The sequence below is a fragment of the Podarcis raffonei genome, chromosome 7 (assembly GCF_027172205.1).
Source record: "Podarcis raffonei isolate rPodRaf1 chromosome 7, rPodRaf1.pri, whole genome shotgun sequence".
Lineage (NCBI taxonomy): Eukaryota > Metazoa > Chordata > Lepidosauria > Squamata > Lacertidae > Podarcis > Podarcis raffonei.
In genome coordinates, this window is record NC_070608.1 from 59548351 (window position 1) to 59571830 (window position 23480).

The window sequence follows — 23480 nt, forward strand, 5'->3', positions numbered from 1 at the left end:
GGCACAGTTTGAAATATAAAGGAAGAATTGCTATGTGTGACTAAAACTGTTCTTCAGCCCTTCACAAAGCTTGTAGACACAAGAAAGTATAATCATTCCTCCATTTCAGATTTCATCCTTCTATACTTTGCTAAAACCAGTAGATACCAGAACGTGGGATTGAGGTAACTCTGATGAGAAAGTCTGCAGTTCTGTGTTTGCACTATTCTAGAATTATTTTTCCCCAAATATCAAGCATTCCAAATTATGATATTGAAATGGGACAAGGATTAAGAGGTAAGAGAACAGAGAACATGGAATGACAGCAGGTACTCTGGTTTCATTTTAAAAATATGTGGGGGTGCAGAGAGAGAGAGAGGAAGAAAGAGACTCAAGGGATAATCAGCTGCATAAAAATTCATCTACCAATGCTGGCAATTTTTCAAAATCGTAAGAATCAAAGAGGTCACTGATACCCTCCTCTTCGCCAAGACTGATCAAATAGTCTTCATGAAGTAGAGGCGGCAGCAAGCTTACAAATGGCCCTTCAAAACCTGATGCAATTTGGTCCTCTGTCTGCTGCAGAAGGTTGGTTGGAGAGGCCAATGGGGAGATGGTTGCTGTAGTTACTGAACAGTCAAGACTTCCCGAGTTATCAGAAATCAAATCTGTTTCAAGAAATAGCATTATTTTTTAGAAACGTGTAAGAGGGCTGCACACACGATTTTACAATATTAATGCATGTCAATGTTTCCCCCCTCCCCTTCCCACTCAGCCCTTCCCTTCAACGTCTTATTGTTGCTGTCTCTACACAGCTTATCTTGGTAGACAAAACAATTTTAAAAGTGGGTAAGTTGCTCTGAGCAACAAGAATGCATCAGAATGATTAGGATACAAGTCTTTCCCTCCCTTTGGCTGTGTTCAGTGCTGAGCAGGGATGCACATGTTTAGGCCAAAATTGTGATCTTTGGGGGGTGGGAATATTTCCTGGCGGTTGCTTCTGTCAGGTGCAGAGTTCATCTCAAGATGCCACTGGAGAAGTCAGCACAGCTATTTGGTCTTTTGGCCACGCTAGTGTAACAAATCGGTTTTTAAGCTTGTATTTGTTCAAAGTAGTCCTACTGAAATGAATGAAACCAAGCCAGCCTTAAATTTCCATGGGTCTACTCTGAGTAGAACTACCATTGGATATAATACCAAGTCTCATGTGACCTTTTATAAAAAGAAAGAAGTTTCATTTCTCAATGCTGAATGTTACACACACAGCCTTCTATCTAAGTGGCCAAGAGGTGGACCCAAAACAACCAAATAACAATTATTCTGGAGATAAATGAAAATAAAGTTATCAGAAGATGGTTGTATGTAAAGCAGCCAGGCTAAAACTGAAAGCAAGGACAAGGTGAACGTCAACAGACACAGCTCAAGTTAACACTATCTTTTTCAACCAGCAGCTATTTGGAGTAATTGCGGCAAAAAGAATGCCTTCCCAAATAGGGATGACATTTTATTGGCAAGATACACCCGGGTGATGGTGGGGAGGTCTTTAGCTCTTAACTCTCCCCCTCTTGCAACATACGGACATTATCTCCCCACACACCAGTTCTCCATCTTGCTAAGAAGACAGGAGGGTTGGAGCAGGAGAAGCATTCTTCTGATTGTGAATTGTGTTGTCTGCTTTTAATACTGCATGTTTACATTCTTGTAACCTGTCCTGGGAAGAGCGGCATTGCTGTCAACCTTTCCCTTTTCTTGCGAGGAATCCTATTTGGAATAAGGGAATTTCCCTTAAAAAAGGGAAACGTTGACAGCTATGAAGAGCAGGTAAGAGCAGACCCAGTAGAAAGTTGCCTGGCCCTAGAAGAAGCGACGGCTGCAACTTGTGGCAAATGCAAGTAGTGACAATACCTTCCTTCCTGTCCCACCAGCCAAAAGCCACCTTCTGAGCTATGGAAAACTCACCTATCCTCTTTCCCTTTTTTGCTCTGCCTCACATGCTCTGAGCATCACAAGAGTTTTGGAACTTGACAGAGCATGTCTCTTACAATAGACAAAAATAGTCAGCCACCATTTTTAAGTGACAAGAGATAATTCATAAATGACATTACCTATCATTGCATAAATAGACAGCTCATAGTGATAGCCTTAACATGTACATGCATGACTGTACATGCACAGCAGAATTAGTTTATGGTCCGTGATTTCCCACATCCACCAACCTAGATGGCAAGCTCAGGGCATGGAAGTACTTACAACCAAGGCTATATTCTGAATAAAGTATGACAATGTAGAGGGGGAAGATACATTCCCCCCACCCCGTAGCATTCATACTTCCTTTAGTCTAAAGAAATCTAGCATTCAGCACATCATTTATTAACTGAACAGACTGAATTACGCTTTCCCTTTAATTATACTTGGTCAATACAATTTTAAAAGGCAAAATGTTACCTTTGGAAACATTCCTTGAGATATTTCCATTATGATCCTGATCTTGCGTTTTCATTGGACTGTGGTAATCTGTTTCTTCTGGACACAAGTAAACTTCAATAGGCCCCTGGGTACTAGATAAGTGTATCAGCTTATTCTGCAAAGACAAAATATCCCCATTTTCAATATGTCTTCTGCCAACAAAATGCTACAAGCGGCTACTGGATATTTATGGTTCATTTTTATAAGGTCCAATGTGCTAATCAAAGTCAGTTTTGTGTGGAAGAGTAACATGTTTCTGCAAGGGTCTATGCACATTTAATCATGCAGGTGAGACTGCTATTCATTTACAAATGATATAAAAATAATGCGTAAGGAACAAGTGGATGGCACATTCTCTTCCTGAACATCAATCTTTGTCTCAGGACAACTTCATATGCAACCTCACAATCCATTTCACTCTTAATATACTAATAGTGCAAGTCTGTGCATGCATACGCAGAAGTAAGTCCAACTAACCTCACTAGGATTTACTTCTAGGAAAGTATGTATAACGAAGGTAGCCTAACCTAAGGAAAAGCCCTGCGTAGGTTGAAAGCTTACAAACCAAAAGAGAATTGGTCCAGCAAAATATACTGCTAATGCTAAACAGGCCAGCAGCAGAGCATATGCTCGCGTTGCCCGGGGCGGGAACGTGGGGAACGGTCCCAAGGGGGCACGGCGCAGAGGGTGCCCTCCACAGGTCACAGTTCAGGGTTAGGAGAGGGGTGGGGAAACTGCTGCCCACTCTCCTCCTGTTCTGGTCTGACCTGGCAGCAGAGCTGCTGCAGCCAGGCAGGAGGTGCCTCGCAGCCCAGGAGGGTGGGCAGCAGTATTGCCACCGATTCTCCAGCTCTCCGCCGCCGGGTCAGAAGTGACTTGGTGGTAGAGCTGCTGCAGTGGCCAAGGATGGTGGGCAGCAGCGCTGCCGCCCACTCACCCGCTCTCCTTCCCCAGGTCAGGCCTGACCCGGGCCCCGCGGAGCTGCGCCAGGCACAAGCACCACAGTCAAAGTGCAGCTCCTTCTAGCACGGAGTCAGGCTCCAATGAAGGAGCCTGCTGTGGGGGCGCCTGTTTGCACCCCTCTCAAAATTGGGCCTGGGAACACGGCACCAGCAGCACCCCTCTGCTTGCTGCCCATTCCAAATTGCCCAGCTGAAGCCTTCTTAGAGGGATATTGCAGCGGTTCTTGCAATGGTTGATTTTGAAGTGTTACAGTACTCTTTCCCCCCCTTTTGTTGTAAGCCACTTTGATTCTTTTTGTGGAAAAGCAGCATACCAGTAAAATGGTGAATGAAAAATAAATGAATGTTAACGGCAGGTGGGTGTGGCCTGCCCAAAATGGCCTGGTGGACCAAACTGGGAGGCGTGGTGGGCCAGAGGTCCCTCATTGCTGTCTTAGAAGGTGGAAAAGCCAATATTGTTTTTTAAAAAAATCAAATTAGATTAAGAAGTACAGGGTGGAAAGTCAGTGTACGAAACAGCAAGGCACAAGGCACAAACACTACAGTGAGTGAAATAATCAGAGGGGGTGGTAGCAGACCAACTTCTCAGGGAACAGAATGAGCAAAAAAAGATAAATGAAACAGCATTAACCAAGATCTAGAAGTCAGAAGGAAAGAGAGGGATAGAAGAATGATCTCCCAGGTTCCAGTAACCAAAAAATTAGAAGACTGCCCATGAGCATTTTTATTGCCATATAGAAAAATGATCCCATTCAGTAAAGCTTATGCATAAATATGGTATAAGACCACTGCAAATGTTACACGCTGTGTAAGATTGACACGGGTGGCGCTGTGGGTAAAACCTCAGCGCCTAGGACTTGCCGATCGTATGGTCGGCGGTTCGAATCCCTGCGGCGGGGTGAGCTCCCGTCGTTCGGTCCCAGCTCCTGCCCACCTAGCAGTTCGAAAGCACCCCTAAGTGCAAGTAGATAAATAGGTACCGCTTTATAGCGGGAAGGTAAACGGCGTTTCCATGTGCTGCGCTGGTGCAGGCTCGCCAGAGCAGCTTCGTCACGCTAGCCACGTGACCCGGAAGTGTCCTCGGACAGCGCTGGCCCCCGGCGTCTTAAGCGAGATGGGCGCGCAACCCCAGTCGGTCACGACTGGCCCGTACAGGCAGGGGTACCTTTACCTTTAAGATTGACTTACAGAAGAAAAACCATAAGCATTTTATTCTTACCTCTATTGGGTCAGGCACTTCAAGTTTTGTTTCTGGAGGAGCTTTCACAAGTATGACAGTTTGGTCTTTAAGGCTACTTATTTCTTGAATGTCTTCGTATCTAACATAAGCTAATGTAAACTTTGTTAAAGAATTGTCCAGCAGCAGCCTTCAGTCACATGTATCAGCACACTAAAGTAAATATTCTTACACTTATTCCCCCATCAAGGCTACTGTTAGCTGCTCTCTCCCTACTTCTAATAGTAAATTTAAAAAATAAATAAGAATGAAACTGAAACAGCCCTGAAGTTGGACAAAGCGAGGAGCGATCTGTTGAGATTTCTTGGCTATACTTCACATTTTTTGATTATGAAATAATTTTTAAGGTTTTTAGAAATTACACCAACAAATCAGTCTTGTATTAACTAGAATCCAAACAGTGTTGAAGTGAGCTGCTACTGCAGAACATCAGTCGTAGTTTGAAAAATATCATTATTATAATTTATTTATTACCCACCCTTCACCGAAAGGTCCCATGGCAGGTTACACAATGAAAACAGTTTAAAACCGCTTACTTACATGTGATATAAAATTATCAGAATAGCTATAAGTAAGCATCATGCCTGCTGCAGTATATCATTAATACCACCAATACAATCCACTACCCCTAGCCATTAGAGAAATGTTAAGATTTCCCAAGTGAGTTCAGCCTATCTGATATAAAAGGATATCTCCGATTCTCAGAATCTTCTCTTAGTAGCTTTAGGTCAAGAGAGCAGCTTTGTATCAACTCGTCCAACTTTTGCTCTTCCTGGTTGAGTTCTGCCACCTCCTTGGACAAGCCTTGACAGTGTGCCAACATGCCCCCAAAGTCCGACAGACTGCAGCCCCTACAAGACAAGTGAACAGACACTTCACAGGCATTCCTAAAGTTCCCCAGTCCAGACGAGACAAGAGTTTCTCTTAAAACTTCATGTGACTATTCAGTTCAGAAGAAGCTGAGTGCTGAAGATTTGGCAAGTCGCACCGTCTGATAAACTAGCACATCAAAGCAAGCTGGCGAGAGGCGAGGCTTAACAATATCTCTTTTTAAAAACATTGTTTCACTTTATTCCATACGTATACAGAGGGATTTCCAGATTCCACCCATGATTATCTCATTCCTCCTTCTGGAAGGATGGTGTGCCTTACCTGATGTGCAAAGATAACAAAACACCATTTACTAATGGCATTTTGGGCATAACTTTCTTTTAGTGGCAGTGACTCTTGCTGCATGTTTGAAAACGCTCTCTAGTTCCATTTGTTTTTGTCGTTTACTTTTAAGATTCAGTGTTTGCACATAGTTATTAATAACAAAGAGCTGCTGCTCCTGCTTGCTCTGCTCACTAACCCCAACTTCCCCCACACCTGGCCAAGCCCTCCTTCCTTTACACCCAGCCCAACCCCCCAAGCTGCACACTTCCTTCACAGCACACTTTACTCCCAAACCCTTTTAAAGGAGGGTGGGAGGTGCTTCAGAGATCTGCTTCCTAACATACTCTCTGAAGCACCTCCCACTTTCCTATAAACAGTGCAGCCCTGTGAACTGTAGCATGATTACATTCTTGCAATTTCATTATATAGTAAGAAATGTGGGGGGGGGGAGGGAGAGAGCCTCTTCCGGACCTTTGGGTACTGGATAGTGGGGTGCTTCTCCACTTGGGCCCAAGTCCAAGCAGGACCCCATGATAAGAGTTTCAGACTAAGAAAAAAATCGATTCTCACTTCTTAGTCCAACCATTATATTCCCTGTTTTAGAAGAATTAAGTCAAAGCACATAAGAAATGCACATGTGCTGCAAAGTATCTTTTTGCCAAGAGATCAATACCATCAAGTATCAAAATTCTCAAGTTGAATGTACGCCACCTCCCTATCTGGATCAAATTTAAAGTTCATCTCATTTAATGGGAAGTACATGGCTATGAACTGGAAACTTCTGGTTCAAATTTCAACTCAGTCATGAACTCATTATGTAGCTGTCAGGCAAGCCACTCTTCCAAGCTCACCCCAAAATATCCACCACCGTATTAAAACCAAATTTCTACTGAGGCTATGCTCAAGCTTCAGAACAAGCAAACTGTTACTGGGCGGCGTGGGGGAGAAGGCAACATCATGCACTCCTACATCCCACAATGTTCCCTTGCCTTCATATGCTTCCTATGCAAGAGGAACTGATTGAGTTTCTCTCTCAACAGTACTGCTGGCGTAACGTGTATACTTGAGCTGGGGATGTCTAAACTCACACCTGCACCATGCATAGACTTCTCATGGCTTCCCCAAAGAATCCTGGGAACTGTGGTTTGTTAAGGGTGCTAAAATGACTCTCTGGAGGCAAACTGTATTTCCCATGATTCTTTGGGGGAAGCCATGACTGTGTGGTATAAATGTGCTTTTCATATGTATGGTGTGGATCTGACCCAAATTGTCCCTGACCACAGCTCAAAATGCTTCATATGCATTATTTAAGCATAAGCTTAAACATGCAAAATTTGATCCCTTTCTGGAATGTAGCTCTGAATTACAAGTGAAAAAAATATATATTTCTTTGTTTTTTTCCCTGGGCAAGTAAGTCCCCAGCCATAGAAAGCTAGTGGATAAGGAGAGTAGAGGGCTCACTTCCCATAATATGCCAGTTTCTACATACAGAGAAGTTGCTTTTATTTTATTTTTTAAAGAAATGTGAAAATATGCCACCAACCACACTCAAAATACAATTATCAAGGAAAGGGCTGTGCTACATAATATTTCTAGATGTTTGAGTAAGCCAGAGGACTCCAAGCAGCTCATAAGTAAAACATGTTGTAGGTTTGTCCACAGCACCTGACAAGCAGAGGGACGCTGCCACTGAATAAGCCTCATTTGACCAAGTATTATAGGCAGTGGTTTGCAAGCCACCATTCCCTTTCCCAATGCATTCCATGTGATATGTGGCCTTGACCTACAGCCAATCCAAACACACACAGTCAGACCACGTCATAAGATACCTCTGTGAATGGCAGATTAAATTTCCCTGGGTGGGAGTCAACTATGTTTTACTCAGAGTAGATTTAACTTCATTGATTTCAGTAGGCCTACTCTGAGTAAAGCTTAGTGGAATAACTTTTGTTACTCTCCAGCATACAAAATACTTTTGTGAAAATGAAATGTGAAAGTGCAAGGCCGTCCTGTAGGCAACAAGAATATAGCACTAGGATACTTACATCCACTGAATGTTGTTCTTGGATTTTTTTTTAATGAGGTGAATGCCTTCCAGGACATTGGTGATGTCATAAATCCTCCTTTTTTGTACCTTAAGGACTTCTGCTGCTTTGTTCAAATCTACGACACCGTCTGGGGACTGGCTCAGAAGCTGAACAAACTTCTTGGTGAGAAGACCCAGCGATGTATCGTATCGCGTCTTTTCTGAAGGGGATTTGGGAGCTTGAAGAAAAATTAAATTCATGATGATTATGAAGCTGGTGTTAAAACTCTTTTTTAAACCTTCTGAGTTATTGGGAGTAATTGTGTGAATTGTACATGGAACCACTCAGAGCCAGTTCAAAATTATACATCCATAGAGCAGCTAGGCTTGAGCACCTTTTTCCATTGCTTTTCTCGAGGCATGTGAACTTTCAAGCCATATCTATTGTATAAAGAAAAGACAGTGCGAATAAACTTGAGGTATAGCTTTATATGTAAGAGAAAGGTAGAAAGTGCTTTGTGATTTTGCGCATCACCAGCTTGTAAATAACAAGCTAACAGAAGCTTTAAAAACAGTTACCTCAGTTCAACCACCCTCCAGTTATGACCAATACCTCTCTGTTGTGACATTCAATGTAACTCTTAACATGTTATGCATTTATTTTGAATGTGTGTATCCTGCATTGTAGCCCCAAGAGCAGCTTTTAAAAAAATCTGCATTCACATTCAAAATAATTTGCACATATAAATCAGAAGCAACATAGTGGGCACGTTTATTCAGAAGGCTCAGTCCATGATGGAGACAAAAGTTCCCTTACCTCAAAAGCAAGGGAGTGAAGCAAATGGCTAGAACTCACTCAATGCATGATGAACGTCAAGCCTTTCTTTGTTGGCAATAACCTTGATTTTCCACAATTCTAGAACGTGGGGGGACAAGTAGCCCCCACTTCAGAAGATTTCCTTCCAAGTCATGGAGGGCAATTGCAAAGTCAACCCACATGTATGTGCATAAAACTAGCTCACTTTCACCTGCTATCCCCCACCCTCACATGTTCACTTTCCACTAGCTAGAGAACACATGAAGAAGACTAATATCTAGCTCAATAGCAGTACCTGTGGCCCTCCAGATACTTTGAGATAGAATCACAGACTTGTACAGTTGGATTGGACTACAACTCCCATCAACCCTGACCACCGGCCATGCTCACTGGGGCTGATAGGGAGTATAAGCATATCTGGGGAGCCACAGCTTCCTCACCCCTGATCCTGCATACATGGTAGAACAAAACTGCAATGTGAGACAGGGGCTGATAATTTTAGTCAGAGCAAAAACAACCATGAAGGGTACCTGAGAACACACTGAATGCATTGGCTTGATCAATGGGCAAGGAGCAGTGATTCAAAATCCAGAACGGTAACATAATGCTTTGAAGCTCTTTGCAACACATTTAACAAAAAAATGTTCCTTACTTTTGGGACTATCTGGACTTCTAGTTGCAGCTCTCCCTTTCCCCTTCGGCGTTCTTAGTCCTTCAGCCAAAAACTGCTGTCCGCTTCCTCCCAGTTCCAGTCTTCGCTTTGCCTGTCAAAAGAGCAGAGTTCTCGTAAAGAGCAAAATCAACCTTATAAGATGAAGTTGTGCTTTACAGGACCTAGAAATTATTATAGTCAGGAGGTGAGCCAGGAAATCCATGTATCTTTCTCAACTTCTTAGGTGCCTGTAGATATTGTAGAATGCTTTTATTTTGTTGCAGACACCCACCCCCAAAGGCTCCCTCTTAATGGTGTTCTGTAACATAGAAGCTCACAAGTGCTTCAAGTTGAAAGCCTGCATATTCCTGCATTGATTAGGGCATAGAATCATAGAACTATAAAGTTGGAAGGGACCCTGATAATCATCCAGTCCAAACCCTGCAATGCAAGAATATGCAGACGTCTCATGCAACTGGCACATCATGAGGCTAGGATCTGAGGCCCCCAAAACAAAGACTGTGATCGCAAAGTTTTCCCCACCTCCTCGTTATGCAGCTGAAGCAAATAGTTCACTATCTCCTCCTTTCCTAGTCCCATAGCAAGACCGCTTTCACCCTTCCTATGTCCTTCAACTGTCTGCCCTAGATCACAAACAAGATTCAGCAGCTGAGTGAATAACCCACCATTGTTGCATTCTAACTGGGTTACTTAGTCTGCATCAATAATGCTTTTCTACACAACCTAAAGTTGCTTCTGCTAAACTCTTCTTCCAAATATATAACTTCCTAGTATACCACACCAGGCTTCCCCTACATGCAGATAGCTTGAAGTTCTCATGTGGCAGCTACAGATAAAGTTCTGTGGGCATCGTGACAACTGTAGGGGCTGACTTTAGCAGTATTTCCAAATCATGCAAGTACAGTTGTTTTGCCAAGTAAAATTATCCAGTTATAGAAGAATATCTATGTTCACCATGTCTCCATATTCACTATGTTATAACAAGCCAAGTTTTATATGGTCGCCTCAACTCTATTCAATGAATTCTGTGGTATGCATTTTATTTATTTCCTGCATTTTATAATAATCGTGATATTTTAATTTGTCAGAAAACTAAAAAAATGGCCAACATACACAATGAACACAGGTTAACTGAATGCTGTTAGCTAGAAACAAATGTTGTAAGACATTCTAGGTTTTTCATTTGACCTAGAATATCAGACGGACTAACATTTTCACGGACCTCAGTAGCAAAGTTCACCACCACAGTGGCAACATTTGTCAAACACAACACACATGCAGACAATATGAGGTTTGGCACCGTAAACTTTGTAAAATTGCCTAATGAGACTCATTGCTATTTCAATCCTTTTTTTATGGTGGTAACCATAGATGGGGTGAGAACAGCTTTGAAATACTACCAAAACATTTCAGTCATCTTACGCTTAAGTCTTTGGGGACTAAGAGTTTTCCCACAAAACCGAGCTCCAAACTTGCCACCATGTTTTGATTCACTAAAAATGAAACTTTTTGAGAAATATGGGCAAAAAAGGAGCAACAGCTCAGAGAAGAATACATGCTTTGCAAGAAAATGGAATCAAGTTCAGTTCCTTAAACATCTGGCTGAAATACAGTGGTATTTCAGGTTTCATACGCTATAGGTTACAGACTCCGCAAACCCATAAATATTACCTCAGGTTAAGAACTTTGCTTCAGGATGAGAACAGAAATCGTGCAGTGGCGGCGCAGCGGCAGCAGGAGGCCCCATTATCTAAAGTGGTGCTTCAGGTTAAGAACAGACCTCCAGAACAAATTAAGTTCTTAACCCGAGGTACCACTGTAATGTTGACCTGTAGACCTAAGCTGGTGTCCAAGATCTTGAAAATCCATTCCTAGTGTTGGGTAAGATTTGATATAAAGACAGCTCTTTATATCTTAACATACTTCTGTGGTCACCATATTAATCTGATGCCATCCCTTTAGTTGTCTGTCTTTGTGGGCTATATTAACACTTCTACTGCAAAGCCCTAACATTTGACTTAACTGAAGGCATCCATTGTAACAGCATTCTAACAGAAAACATGTTAAAGTAGAAAATTTCCAAAGAACCACCATGAAAGTTAAGCTTACTTATAAAGTATGTACTATGAAATATAGTTCATGTTAGGTTAGTTCAGGGATAGGCCCCCCACTAGTTAATTTGACACTCAACACATCCTTCCATCATGCACCCACTTATACATTGGCATGAGCACTGCCATTAAAATGAGAGCATTTAGAAAAGGGTTTGAAATCTGCAACTCCTCAGATGTGTGTGGACTACAGCTCCCCCATCATCCCTAACTGCTGACCATGCCAGTTGGGACCAATGGGAGCTGTAGTCCAATAACATCTGGTGAGCCACAGTTCCCACCCCTGCTTTAAATATCTCGAAGCAAGGGCTGTGAGAATGACTGGCCTATTACTGCAGAATTTAAGGAAATCCACACCCCATTCTAAAGATGCAACCTTCATATTTATTGGCACAGTCCATTTTGGTTTCAGGTATGTATACAACAGTACTGCAGACTCTTAGGGGTTGTTTCCACAACTGTGTAATTTTGTCTCCTTTGAAGTGCACCAATCTTCAGCCTCTTACAGAAGCCTTAAAACTTTTGAGCTGGCTGTTAGATTTGGATTTATATGATGGGGTAGGCATTGGAAGATTGAAAGGGTTTCAGCTTTGTTATGTGGGCATTGGACACAGAATTTAAAATTAAACCACGGATCTGTGGCAACCTGCCTCAAGATATGTGTGTGTGAGAGAGAGGGGGGAGGGGGGAGATTTAATAATAACTCAAGCAGCACCTTCAGCTGCAAATTGAAAATGCAAATATGCACGTCTTGTACATAGCAGTCACAATCTCAGCAGCCACTTATTTCCTGAAAGATCTTGGTCTGCAACAATTCAGATGTTGAAAACTACAAGAATTACTTGAGGTGAGCATGTACCTAGAGAAATCCATGCCTTCTACAATGGGCAACACCCTCCACCCATTAACAAACTACAGAATTCAAGCCAATATATATTTCACACAAATTAAATATATGATATAGGACGCGGGTGGCGCTGTGGTCTAAGCCACAGAGCCTAGGGCTTGCCAATCAGAAGGTCGGCAGTTCAAATCCCTGTGACAGGGTGAGCTCCCGTTGCTCGGTCCCTGCTCCTGCCAACCTAGCAGTTCGAAAGCACGTCAAAGAGCAAGTAGATAAATAGGAACCACTCCAGCAGGAAGGTAAACAGCGTTTCCGTGCGCTCCTCTGGATCGCCAGAAGCAGCTTAGTCATGCTGGCCACATGACCCGGAAGTTGTACGCTGGCTCCCTCGGCCAATAAAGCAAGATGAGCGCCGCAACCCCAGAGTCGGTCATGACTGGACCTAATGGTCAGGGGCCCCTTTACCTTTAAATATATGATGTACTTTAAAAGGTGCTGTGTTTTCATCAGTTAACAATAACCACAGTTGGGATGATACATGTTGTGGTTGAAGAGCAACATAATCAAAAGTACCCAAGTGTCTCCTTGGTTGAAAAGAAGTCCCCAAGGCCAGCTAAGGCTTGTTCTAGTCACACTAAACTATAGTTTGGCAAATATCTGAAGGTGGCCAGTGAGCTCTTTGGATCCTGGTCTTACAGTTAATCTGTAAACATATAAATAAGGATATTAAGCCTGTTGACTTTTCTACTTCAGTCATTACAAGCTAACCTGAAGTTTGTAAAAGACAACTGGATGCTAACATCTTCCATAAGGTGGCAACCCAAAAAAACAACCTGAAATGGCTTCTGAAATAACCTGAAATGGCTTCTGAAATATCACAGAAACCATTTTAAGTACAGAATGGTTACCAGTGACTTCCAAAAACATGTAACCTAACCTTTGCAGCTGCACTAGCATGACTCATATGGAAACCCTCATTCTAAATTGCAAGTTTCACAGTTTTATATCATAATCTTATGCCCATCTACTGAGAAATAAGTTTGCATAGGATTGCAGGCTTAGGCACTTTCTGTAAATCAAGTTATTTGAAAAACACACAGAACTCCCATCTATGTTTTTCAGCCACCAACATAATTCATGAATAAAACGTAATTAACAGTGTTTCCTTGAAGCTTTAGTTCCCCTTATCATAAATTGCATACCAGCAAAGGGGAGGGTAAAATTATGGGGAGAAAAATAGCAAGGCGATGGGAGTTGGTTTTATTTAAGTGTGAGCTGTTGGTTTCCACTGATTTCTCAGCAGCTTTTGGCACCATTGACCATGGTGCCCTTCTGGAGCAGGAAACCATGGTTAATGACTTTTTGACAAGCCTGGGTATGAAGCCAACTTCACAGCATTGCTCCATAACCTGCATTGTTCTGAAGCTTTTAACCATAGTTTCTTGGTCTGAACTAAATGGGAATCCAGAGTTAATGGGAGATTTTGCTTCTGTGTGCTGTCAAGATTAAAAAAGGGAATTATACATAGACTCGCCTTTACAACTACCGGTAATTCAGCATGTATGTATTTGGTATTTGGGAGTCCACTTAAGAGTGCAAAACCTAACATGAGAAGCAGACATAGGCTAAATATGTTCATAATGGAGTACCCCTTTTGCAAATGACAAGTTATTTCCATATAAAGCAATCAAAGCAGAATATTCCTTTCCAGAAACACAAATATTCCTAAACTCCTGATTTCATCACTTTCCCCCAAACATTTAAGAGCATAGCTTGAATGATTGGCTTACATGAGAACTGCTCCAATACTAATAAGCATAAATGTTAAAAATTATGGTCTCATGCTTTCAATAAACCTTTTAAAAGAATGTTAAGTAGAGCCCTGCTAGGACAGGTCAGTGGACCTGATCCAGTCCAGCATCCTTTTCTCACAGTGGTCAGCCAAATAGGACCTGAGCACAACAGCACTTTGACCACTTGTGATTCCCAGCATGATTAAGCCGCTTCTGGCGAACCAGAGCAGCGCACGGAGCGGTACCTATTTATCTACTTGCACTTTGACGTGCTTTCGAACTGCTAGGTTGGCAAGGAGCTGGGACCGAGCAACAGTCGGTCCCCATCACGGGGATTTGAACCGCCGACCTTCTGATCGGCAAGTCCTAGGCTCTGTGGTTTAACCCACAGTGCCACCCGTGTCCCAGCAGCTGCCTCCGACAGCCGAGGTAGAACATAGCAATCCAGGTGTGGAGTTGCTGAATGTGGAGAATATTTCAGAAACAAGAACTTTACTGCCACCCTCCCCTCAGCAATAATCTTGATAATGGCTTTACAGTTGAAGAGCATGTGGGTGTTTTTTTTTTAAAAAAAGCCGAAGTCCTTTGCAAAAGCAGCCTTCATTTTATATGAGCAGATCATATAAACAGCATTTTAAACAGAAAAAGAAAGATCACTTTTGCCGATCAGGTGGGGAAAGGTGATTTTTTAAGTCACGCTTCCTCAACCTTGGCCCTCCAGATGTTTTTTGAGACTACAGTTCCCATCATCCCTCACCACTGGTCCTGCTAGCTAGGGATCATGGGAGTTGTAGGTCAAAAACATCTGGAGGACCGAGGTTGAGGAAGCCTGTTTTAAGCGATTCACCAAAAGCTTCATTTTTGCTGCTGCAGACAGCTATATTCTAAAAGAATGAAAAACTCTCTCTCTCTCTCTCTGTGTGTGTTTTAAGCTCTCCTGAAATGCAGGTGGGTAGAATAGCTCTATGACATGCAAACCCCTACCCAAGAAATTTTTTTTTTTGCAATATTGTATTAAATGTTCAGGTAGGAAGATATTGAAAATGATCAATTTGTATGCTGCTTCTATCCCTCTCACAATCCAAAATTACTAATGGATTCACTGCCATTCCTTGATGAGTTGCTTATCTTTTAAACATACTCTCATTAGCTGCTCTTTTTCACCATCATTTCACTTGTAATATCCAGTTTCCTAGAAATCCAGACACATTTTAGGGGTAGAGGGAGATATGCATTTCCATTTGGAAACAAACCCAGTGTGTCACTTCAGACATGCACTAAGCCACACTCCCTGTAGCTAACGTCAATGGGCCACAGGACTCTGGAGTATGTTTCTGTTAAAATCAATTAGCTGCCTTAAAAAAGATTGGAATACTTACCATCCTGCAGATGAAGGGTAGTCAATGCAGTGCCTTCCAGATGTTGTCAAACTCCAAATCAATTATCCCCTGTCCTCATAGGCAATGGTTAGAGTTGATGGGAGTTATAGTTCAGCAACATCTGGATGGCACCGTGTCAGCTAGCCCTGCTGTAGATGGTATCTGAATCACAGAATCATCTCATCAGGACCAAAAAGAGAGCCCTAATTTAAAGTAAAGCATTCAAAGCACTAATTATCTCAGCGTCCAATTCCCCAAATCAGTTCAAACCTACTTCACTTTAAGACGCTACTTAAGAACTACGCGGGTGGCGCTGTGGGTTAAACCACAGGGCCTAGGACTTGCCGATCAGAAGGTCGGCGGTTCGAATCCCTGCGACGGGGTGAGCTCCCATTGCTTGGTCCCTGCTCCTGCCAATCTAGCAGTTCGAAAGCACATCAAAGTGCAAGTAGATAAATAGGTACCGCTCCGGCGGGAAGGTAAACGGCGTTTCCGTGCGCTGCTCTGGTTCGCCAGAAGCGGCTTAGTCATGCTGGCCACATAACCCGGAAGCTATACACCAGCTCCCTCGGCCAATAAAGCGAGATGAGCGCCGCAACCCCAGAGTTGGCCACGACTGGATCTAACGGTCAGGGTTCCCTTTACCTTTTAAGAAATACGAATGGTCCAGTCTTAAGGGAAATTTAATTCAAATGAAGCACCACTGATTTTACTTTTTGTTAACATGAGCAGGATAAGACAGCAAGCTGCAAAGGCAGTGTACCCCAATACACAAGTTCATCCCCCCACTGAGTAGTGAACAGTGCAATCCTATGCCTGTCGACTCAGACAGGGCTTACACCCAGACAAGTGTGTACAGGACTTCAGTCTAACAAGTCCCATCAATTTAAACAGGGCACAACTAGCTTTCTCTGAACTGGGGCCAGTATTTTATAACCGCTTCTCTCAACTTAACCCTTGTTTGATTTTTTGTCCGTTTTAGAGCAAATGCACCTTCCATACTATCAGAATTTTATTTCTATTTCTTTGAATGGATTATGTCTCATCCCCATCTTACCCAGATACCTTGCTTGGGTTGTTTTTCTAAAACAGGCTACTTCACAATCCTAAAACACCTACTAACATATGAGTGCTCATACAGTTAAGAAGCCGTAACATACCGGTACCTTGCTGTTCTTAGGAATCCACAACTCAAATTCTGCCAGAGAATCAAATCACTATTGGAAACAATAACCTCGGGCATCACAGACCTAAGAGACCCCAACTTGCTCACTGAAAACTTTTATGTGGGAGGTTATGGTTAGGTTGAACTGCCCTAAAGAATAAAAGGCCACAATCTTACCTCACGTACCTGGAAGTAGCCCAAATGAAGTAAATAGTACTTTTAAGAAGAATTTGTTAGGATTGCACTGTTAATCATTAACTTTCTCAGCTCTCAGATCTTAATCACTTAGGCACAGATCTTATATCTAACTTTTCCATTTATATCAAAATTATCCGAGATGATCAGAAATCCTACTTAAAAGATTCTTTAAGAGGCCATGATAGAACCAAAGGTCCCTATTCTCTAGGTTCTTATGAGTTATGTATGAGTTTAATTCAAGCCTTAGCCACTTCCATGATGGGCTACAAGCATTTTCACTATGCAACAAGGCAAGGAAGGCTTTGCAGAATTTGGGATTTAATTCTTCTGCCCCCACCCCCATGATATGCCAGTTGATATGCCACAAACTAATAACATTGTGTGACATCCTAAGCAGTATTTGCAGATAGCGCTCAAATATTCATTTTTCCACTACACAGCAAGCTTCAAGTTCTAGAGGAATACAAACTGCTGGCACAGCTCTAAATGTGTATCTTGATTTAAGAGAATATAAACTATGCCTGTATTATTCAGAGTTTAAAATCTGAAATTGTCACAGGATCATAGTAGTTCCTTGCCCTGATCCAACTCTAATCAGATTCTAAAAAAAGAAAAGATACACAGGCATGACTACTTGCGCCCGAAAAACGGGTACAAATAAGCATCCCAGTGAAAGCAATGCAGTTAGCTAGTATCCTCTTTCAATGTGTATTCCAATACATGTCCTATTTGTACAAGTACTGTACTTCCGTATCCAGGAAGTGATATGAATACAACTATCTACTTGCCCATAGTTTGTTTCAGGCATATAAGTTCAGACTCTTACTTTCCAAATTCTGTGTATTTGTAGAGCACAAAATCAACTATAAACTGTCACTAGAAACACTATGGTGTCCTCTTTCTTTTCTTTTTTTTTGCTGGTATACATTGTGGACTTTAATGCCCGCCACAATATAGAAAAGGCAGAAAATAATATTATAGTTCATATTAGTTGATAAATCATTAACCTTCACTACATTAGCTATATGAGACCCCAGAACTTCTGCCATGCAGAAGCCCCAACAGATGACATAGAAAAGGGTCGTTGAAGGTAAAGTCTTTTTAAAATTACTTCTCTAAAATGTCACCTAAATTAGTGTGATGTACTGGAGTGCCCAGTCACCACGGGCAAGGGCCTAGATCACAGAATCTGCTCTCAGCAACAGACAACCCATTTGTGAGCAGAATTAGTGGTAGAACAAGGATTGGCACATGTGTTAAATCATTCTAATATCTATACTTGTAGACACTACCACTGGAATAAGAACAGACTGTTCTTCACATTGAAAACCACACAACCATCATGTTACAAATAGGCTTTCTTCACAACACAAGTAATCATCTGCTACTTGACAGACAGACAGAGTTTCTATGGGACCAATACTATGAAAGACAATTGGGCGATCAGTTTTCCAGATTCAATACCATTTGGTAGTACATGAAATATATCTGCAGTATGGCAGATGCCTGGCTTGATGTCATCAAGATTTAAAGCCTTATCTCACCACCCCAAATCCCTTAGAGAGCATGCTTCATATGACAAAAGCTTATATTAACACTCTCCAATTTACAGAAAGTGTCCATTAGGCCATTTTAATGTGATTCATACATACATTTTAATTCTTACTGCATGTTTAACCCTGAATTGCCATAGTGGTGAGATGGCATTTGTTTGATTATTTTAATAATCTGATTTGAAGGCTGATAAGGGTAAGAAAGATGGAACCATTCACTTTATTTAAAAGGAGCTGAAATTTGGGTTGTCTTTCTCTTTCTCTACCCTCCAATCCTGTCAGTTGGCTATAGGCCTTCTCTCAACTGAGCGAACAGCCAAGACAAAAAACAAAACAGAGATGATCAAGGCAACAGTCATGTTGTGGGTATAAGCCTCAGCCTAAAAAAGAAAGGTTCAAATGTTAGATCATACAAAATAAGTGGTGTGGTATCCTACATCATCAAAACAATGTCATGGTGATTGGGGCAAGAAAGGTCATTCCCACAAGCATGCATAAATACATACTGTCAAGCACTCTTTTCAAACCTATCAGTGTAAGCCTACTTAGCTACCTGACAATACCCATAGAAAGGCTCAAAATTCAACAAACAGAAAAGGCCTTCTGGTCCAGAAAGGCCCAAAATAGGGCTGCCCCAAAGTTGAAGACCACACCTAGCAGCTTCCCCATTTTATGGCTGTGTCCTATTTTGCAGGCCTATATTTCCTTACACAGCAAGAAGAAAAATGGGGTTCTATTCCTGTCTCTTATCTCCTCACTGCCACTTGTATATCCAAACTTCATTTTGCTTCTGAACTACTAACTCCTGTGGAAAGTTTATAAGTTATAACAAACAGGTACGAAAAGGCCTCCAGGAACAGCTTCAGAGGAGAAGCCGAGAGGGTGCAGTAACTTAATTATTCTGTAGCCTACAAACCACATTCCCACAGTTTATAAGCCTAACACAACAGGGTTTTTCCAACTTAAAGGGGGAAAAAACATTCCATTCCTCACAGATATCACCCTTCCACCACCTTATCAGTAAAGAAATTATAATCGAATTATACTTAACAGGAAGGGGGGGGAGAAGAAGAGTTGGAAACAAGACAAGTGGAAGTTTCAGTTTGAAACCCCGCACTGACCCAAGCTCACCCCACACACCCTGACCCCACACCCAAGCCCTGAAGTCATTTCAAACATGAAGCGGCACACAGGCAACGGTGGCCTGAAGCAGTTACTTGAACCGTCCCAACTTTCAGGGAGTCATCTCCAGTGACAGGCAGAGGCCCAACTCAGCTCAGCCACAGGAAGGAAAACACCGCATTCAGGGGCGGGGAGGGTGACCCCACGGTCATTCCAGTCGAGGGGCAAGATGGGGGGAGGTGAGGGGGTACTTTTTAAATATAACCTAGCACCCCAACTTTAATGCCCCCCAGGAAAAGGACAGTGCTTGAATTTTGAGAAACTCTGCCGGGAAAATGAAACACAGTTCCTTCAGTGCCCGACCCCCCCCACCGCACCCCCAAAGAGCCCACACGCCCCCCCTCCCCCAGCCTACCTGCTGCAGGGGCATTTCCAAGCCTAGCGGTGCCCCCCGGCAGCTCCCAGAGTTGAGAAGCAGGAAGGGCCGCGTGTGCGAGAGAGGGAGGAAGGCAGAGACCCGGGCACACGCGCGCTGTTGTGTGTCCGGGTGTGCGCTGCGCTGCGCGGTTGCCCAGGCCAGAGGAAGAAGGAGCGTGTGTGTGCGCGCGTTTGTGTGTCCCCCTCCCCCCGCTCGGCTCCGCGCCCCCCTCCTTCCCTCTCCCTCCTTCGCCCGGCTCCCAGTCACAGACGCGGCCTCGGCGCACGTGTGCGAAACGTCACCGCCGCCGAGTCCGGGGGTGAAGCGAAAAGGAGACCAGCGGGACAGAGAGCCTCCCCCTTCCCCCACGGCCATGCTGCCGAGGCAGACCCTGAACCCCACCCGCCGCCCCCAGGGAAGGGGGGGCAGCCGGATCGCGCGCCCCCTCCCCACGGCCGCCCCCTCCAGTGCAGCCGCACACAAGAGCCGAGGTCCCGTGCCCCGCGCACCGATGTCACGGGTGTCCCAGTCCGGCAAGCACGCAGCTTGCAGCACCGGCCTCTGCTGCGCTCTCTTTGTTCCACCACCAGAAATTGAGGGGGGAGACGGGCGCAAGAGACGCCTCCCCCCCCCGACCCTCTTCCTTAAGGGAACGGCACCCGCGGCCCCCCTGCGTGTTTTTTGCACCGAGTGGGGAAGACTCTGATCGCTTCCCTCCCCCCACAATCCCGGCCCACAAGAACCCACCCTGCGCTAAGAGGGGCCAGGAAATAATAATAATCATAATACAGTAATAAAGTTTCTAGCAAAACAGAGCGATCCAAGGCAGGCGGGCTTCCTCTCCCACCCCACCCCCCACACCCCGGTGTGGGAGGAGGGCTGAGCCCCGCCAGACATGCACAAGATTGGGGAGGGAGGGAGGCATTTACCGAGGGTCGGCCTGCACTTTCCAGGGCGGGCTGCAGCAACGCCGTCCGTCCGGAGGGCCCGTGCGGGGTGCAGCACAAGGCGCTGCCGCTGCCCACGAGACTGGGCCGGGTGCCCTCCGCCCCGCTGCCCGCCGCCCCGGGAAAGCAGGAGGAGACCCAAGGCGCCCCCAGCGCGGATGCCCCGGAACTGCTGCGGATCTGGAGGAAAGCAGCGGCGGGAGCGAAGCGAGCAGGGAAGCTGAAGGCGACGGCGGAGGCCGCCGCCGCGGAGTCCATGGGAGCCGAGGGCGGCCGAGCAGGGAGGGCGTGCGGCTGCAGTGCTCTCCTCCGCATCCTTCCCCTTGTGGGTCTGCCTGCGCCCGGAGCGGAGTCTCCTCCCACCCTTGGCGCTGCTCCGCCGCCGCCCCCCGCCCGGCCTGCCGGGCTCTTTCGCCGCTCGATGCCCGCGCCGGACTCGAAATGGTCCGGGCCGGGGGTAGCGGGGGGTCTGTGGCTGCCGGAGGCGTCGTCGCGAGAGCGAGCGAGCCCGCGCGGCGGGCAGATGCCACGGATGGAGCCCGGCCGCTGCCGCGCGCTGGGGCTGCCTGGAAAATGGCTCCAGGAAGCAGCGGCGGCGGCTGCCGCTGACAATGAATGAAGGGAAGGGAGAAGGGTTACGCGCCAAGAGCCTCCCGCGAAACTCAGATTTCCCGCCCGCTTTTCAAATCGGATTTGCATAGCCAGGCCCCCTCGCCACGCCAAGCCTGCAGCGCCGTCTCATTGGTTTGCTCTTTCGGCCGTGCCTTCCAATCGCGAGCGGCTTCGGGACTTTGCCGGCTCCTCATTGGGCTGCGAAGGCGCGGGGTTGCCCTGTTTTGCATAGTGCTTGTCTATTGGCTGCGGCTTCGGGGGATTCCCTTCTGAGCGGCTGGGATTCCGTACGCCGGGCTGACTGCTTTCCCTCCTCCTCCTCCTCCTCCTCCTTCTACTTCTCCTGGCGCTGAGCTGCGCGAGTTCCCGAGCTTGGAAAAGGCAGGGAAAGCCCGCAGGTGCCTGGCTGAAGGCCAGCGAAATTGGTCTCACAAGTGAGTGAATGGGAGAACTCAGAACTCGTCAGAAATTACATTTTATAGCGCGGTCTTAGACTTGTTTGCAGAAGTAAGCACTGATTTCAATGAGACATACAGTACTTCGAATAAGTTTGATCGGCGGTATTACACAAGTATCTGAGACAGAGTCCCATTGAACTCAGGGATCTTAATCAGACATTATATGTATATTGACAGCGCTGTAAATAAGTCTTGTCTAGACTTGCCAGGTGTTATGAAAATGAATGTAGCCTAGCAACCTTTGTTTCCATTGCTGCATTGCTAGGGGGTTGGACTAGATGACCCTTGGCGTGTGCCTTCCAACTCTACAATTCTATGATTCTTTGAAACAGATATGCAATTATTTACCCAAGACAAGAAGTGTTCCAAATGACAGCTGTTGTTGTTTTAATTATAAACAAATATTGTTCAAACATACCCTTTTACATTCCAGAATCTACTTCCCCAGATGATGTGAACCTCTTCTTTTCTGTCCATTGTAATATAAGTTATTTTCATTTTATCCCGAATGTTCTTTCATAGGCATTTTTTACAGAGAAAAAGTGTTGTGACCATATTCCCTTGCATTGAATTTGGAAGTCTGGGGGATACTGCATTGAACAGGTCACGTTGAAAAGTAATTAGAACTATTGCTAATTTATTAAACCCTTTTGATTTTGCTTGCTTAACTTCTCCATCTCCTGCAAAGGCTTTCAGATTCCTCAAACCAATCATAGGCCTGGGATTCAGCCTGAAGTCTAGAAACCCTAGATCACTATCCTAACTTGCATGTCTAAAACTGAACTACATATCTTTCCTAAGCAACTGTCCTCTCCTTTATTAGACTCTCTATGAAATGAGAGACAAAATGAGAGAGAAAAGAGGGACGCAGGTGGCGCTGTGGGTTAAACCACAGAGCCTAGGACTTGCCGATCAGAAGGTCGGCGGTTCGAATCCCCGTGACGGGGTGAGCTCCCGTTGCTCGGTACCTGCTCCTGCCAACCTAGCAGTTTGAAAGCACCTCAAAGTGCAAGTAGATAAATAGGTACCCCTCCGTTGGGAAGGTAAACAGCGTTTCCGTGCGCTGCTCTGGTTCGCCAGAAGCGGCTTAGTCATGCTGGCCACATGACCCGGAAGCTGTACACCGGCTCCCTTGGCCAATAAAGCGAGATGAGCGCTGCAACCCCAGAGTCGGCCACGACTGGACCTAATGGTCAGGGGTCCCTCTACCTTTACCTTATGAAATGACAGCATTGCCATCCCTTCTTTTGATCAGCCATGAAACTCTGGCTTTGATTTTTCTCTCTCGCCTGCCTCTCTGCCTCTGCTTCTCCCACCCAACCTGCCACCAGATCACAGCTTCTCCCTGTACAATGTGAAAATGTACCTCTCCCTCTCTGCCCCTTGGATAAAAGTCTTAATTATTTCAATCACTCTCTCTCAGCCTTCAGATCTTTTCAAAACATTTGATCAAAGCCATAGGTCAACATCCAGGGTTGCACAGTGGAAAGGGGGAATGTCATGACTCAGGGATAATAGACCATCTGCTATGTGTTCAGGTCCCAGATTTAATCCCTGGCATCTCT

At 44.6% G+C, this 23480-nt stretch overlaps 1 protein-coding gene across 2 annotated transcripts; it reads right to left on the bottom strand.

The window, feature by feature from the left end:
• Positions 1 to 126: 126 nt before the first annotated feature.
• Positions 127 to 21265, bottom strand: E2F3 (E2F transcription factor 3). Of its 2 annotated transcripts, none has more exons than XM_053396774.1 (7): positions 20828 to 21265; positions 9295 to 9406; positions 7845 to 8064; positions 5335 to 5495; positions 4627 to 4739; positions 2425 to 2560; positions 127 to 647 (listed from the first exon to the last, which is right to left on the bottom strand). In XM_053396774.1, the coding sequence occupies exons 1-7, from the start codon at positions 21158 to 21160 to the stop codon at positions 382 to 384; spliced, it is 1341 nt and encodes a 446-aa protein (XP_053252749.1). In that variant the 5' UTR covers positions 21161 to 21265; the 3' UTR covers positions 127 to 381. The 2 variants fall into 2 exon arrangements, with proteins under 2 accessions (XP_053252749.1, XP_053252750.1); XM_053396775.1 differs by lacking the exon at positions 20828 to 21265 and adding an exon at positions 19896 to 20104.
• Between the last annotated feature and the right edge of the window lie 2215 nt (positions 21266 to 23480).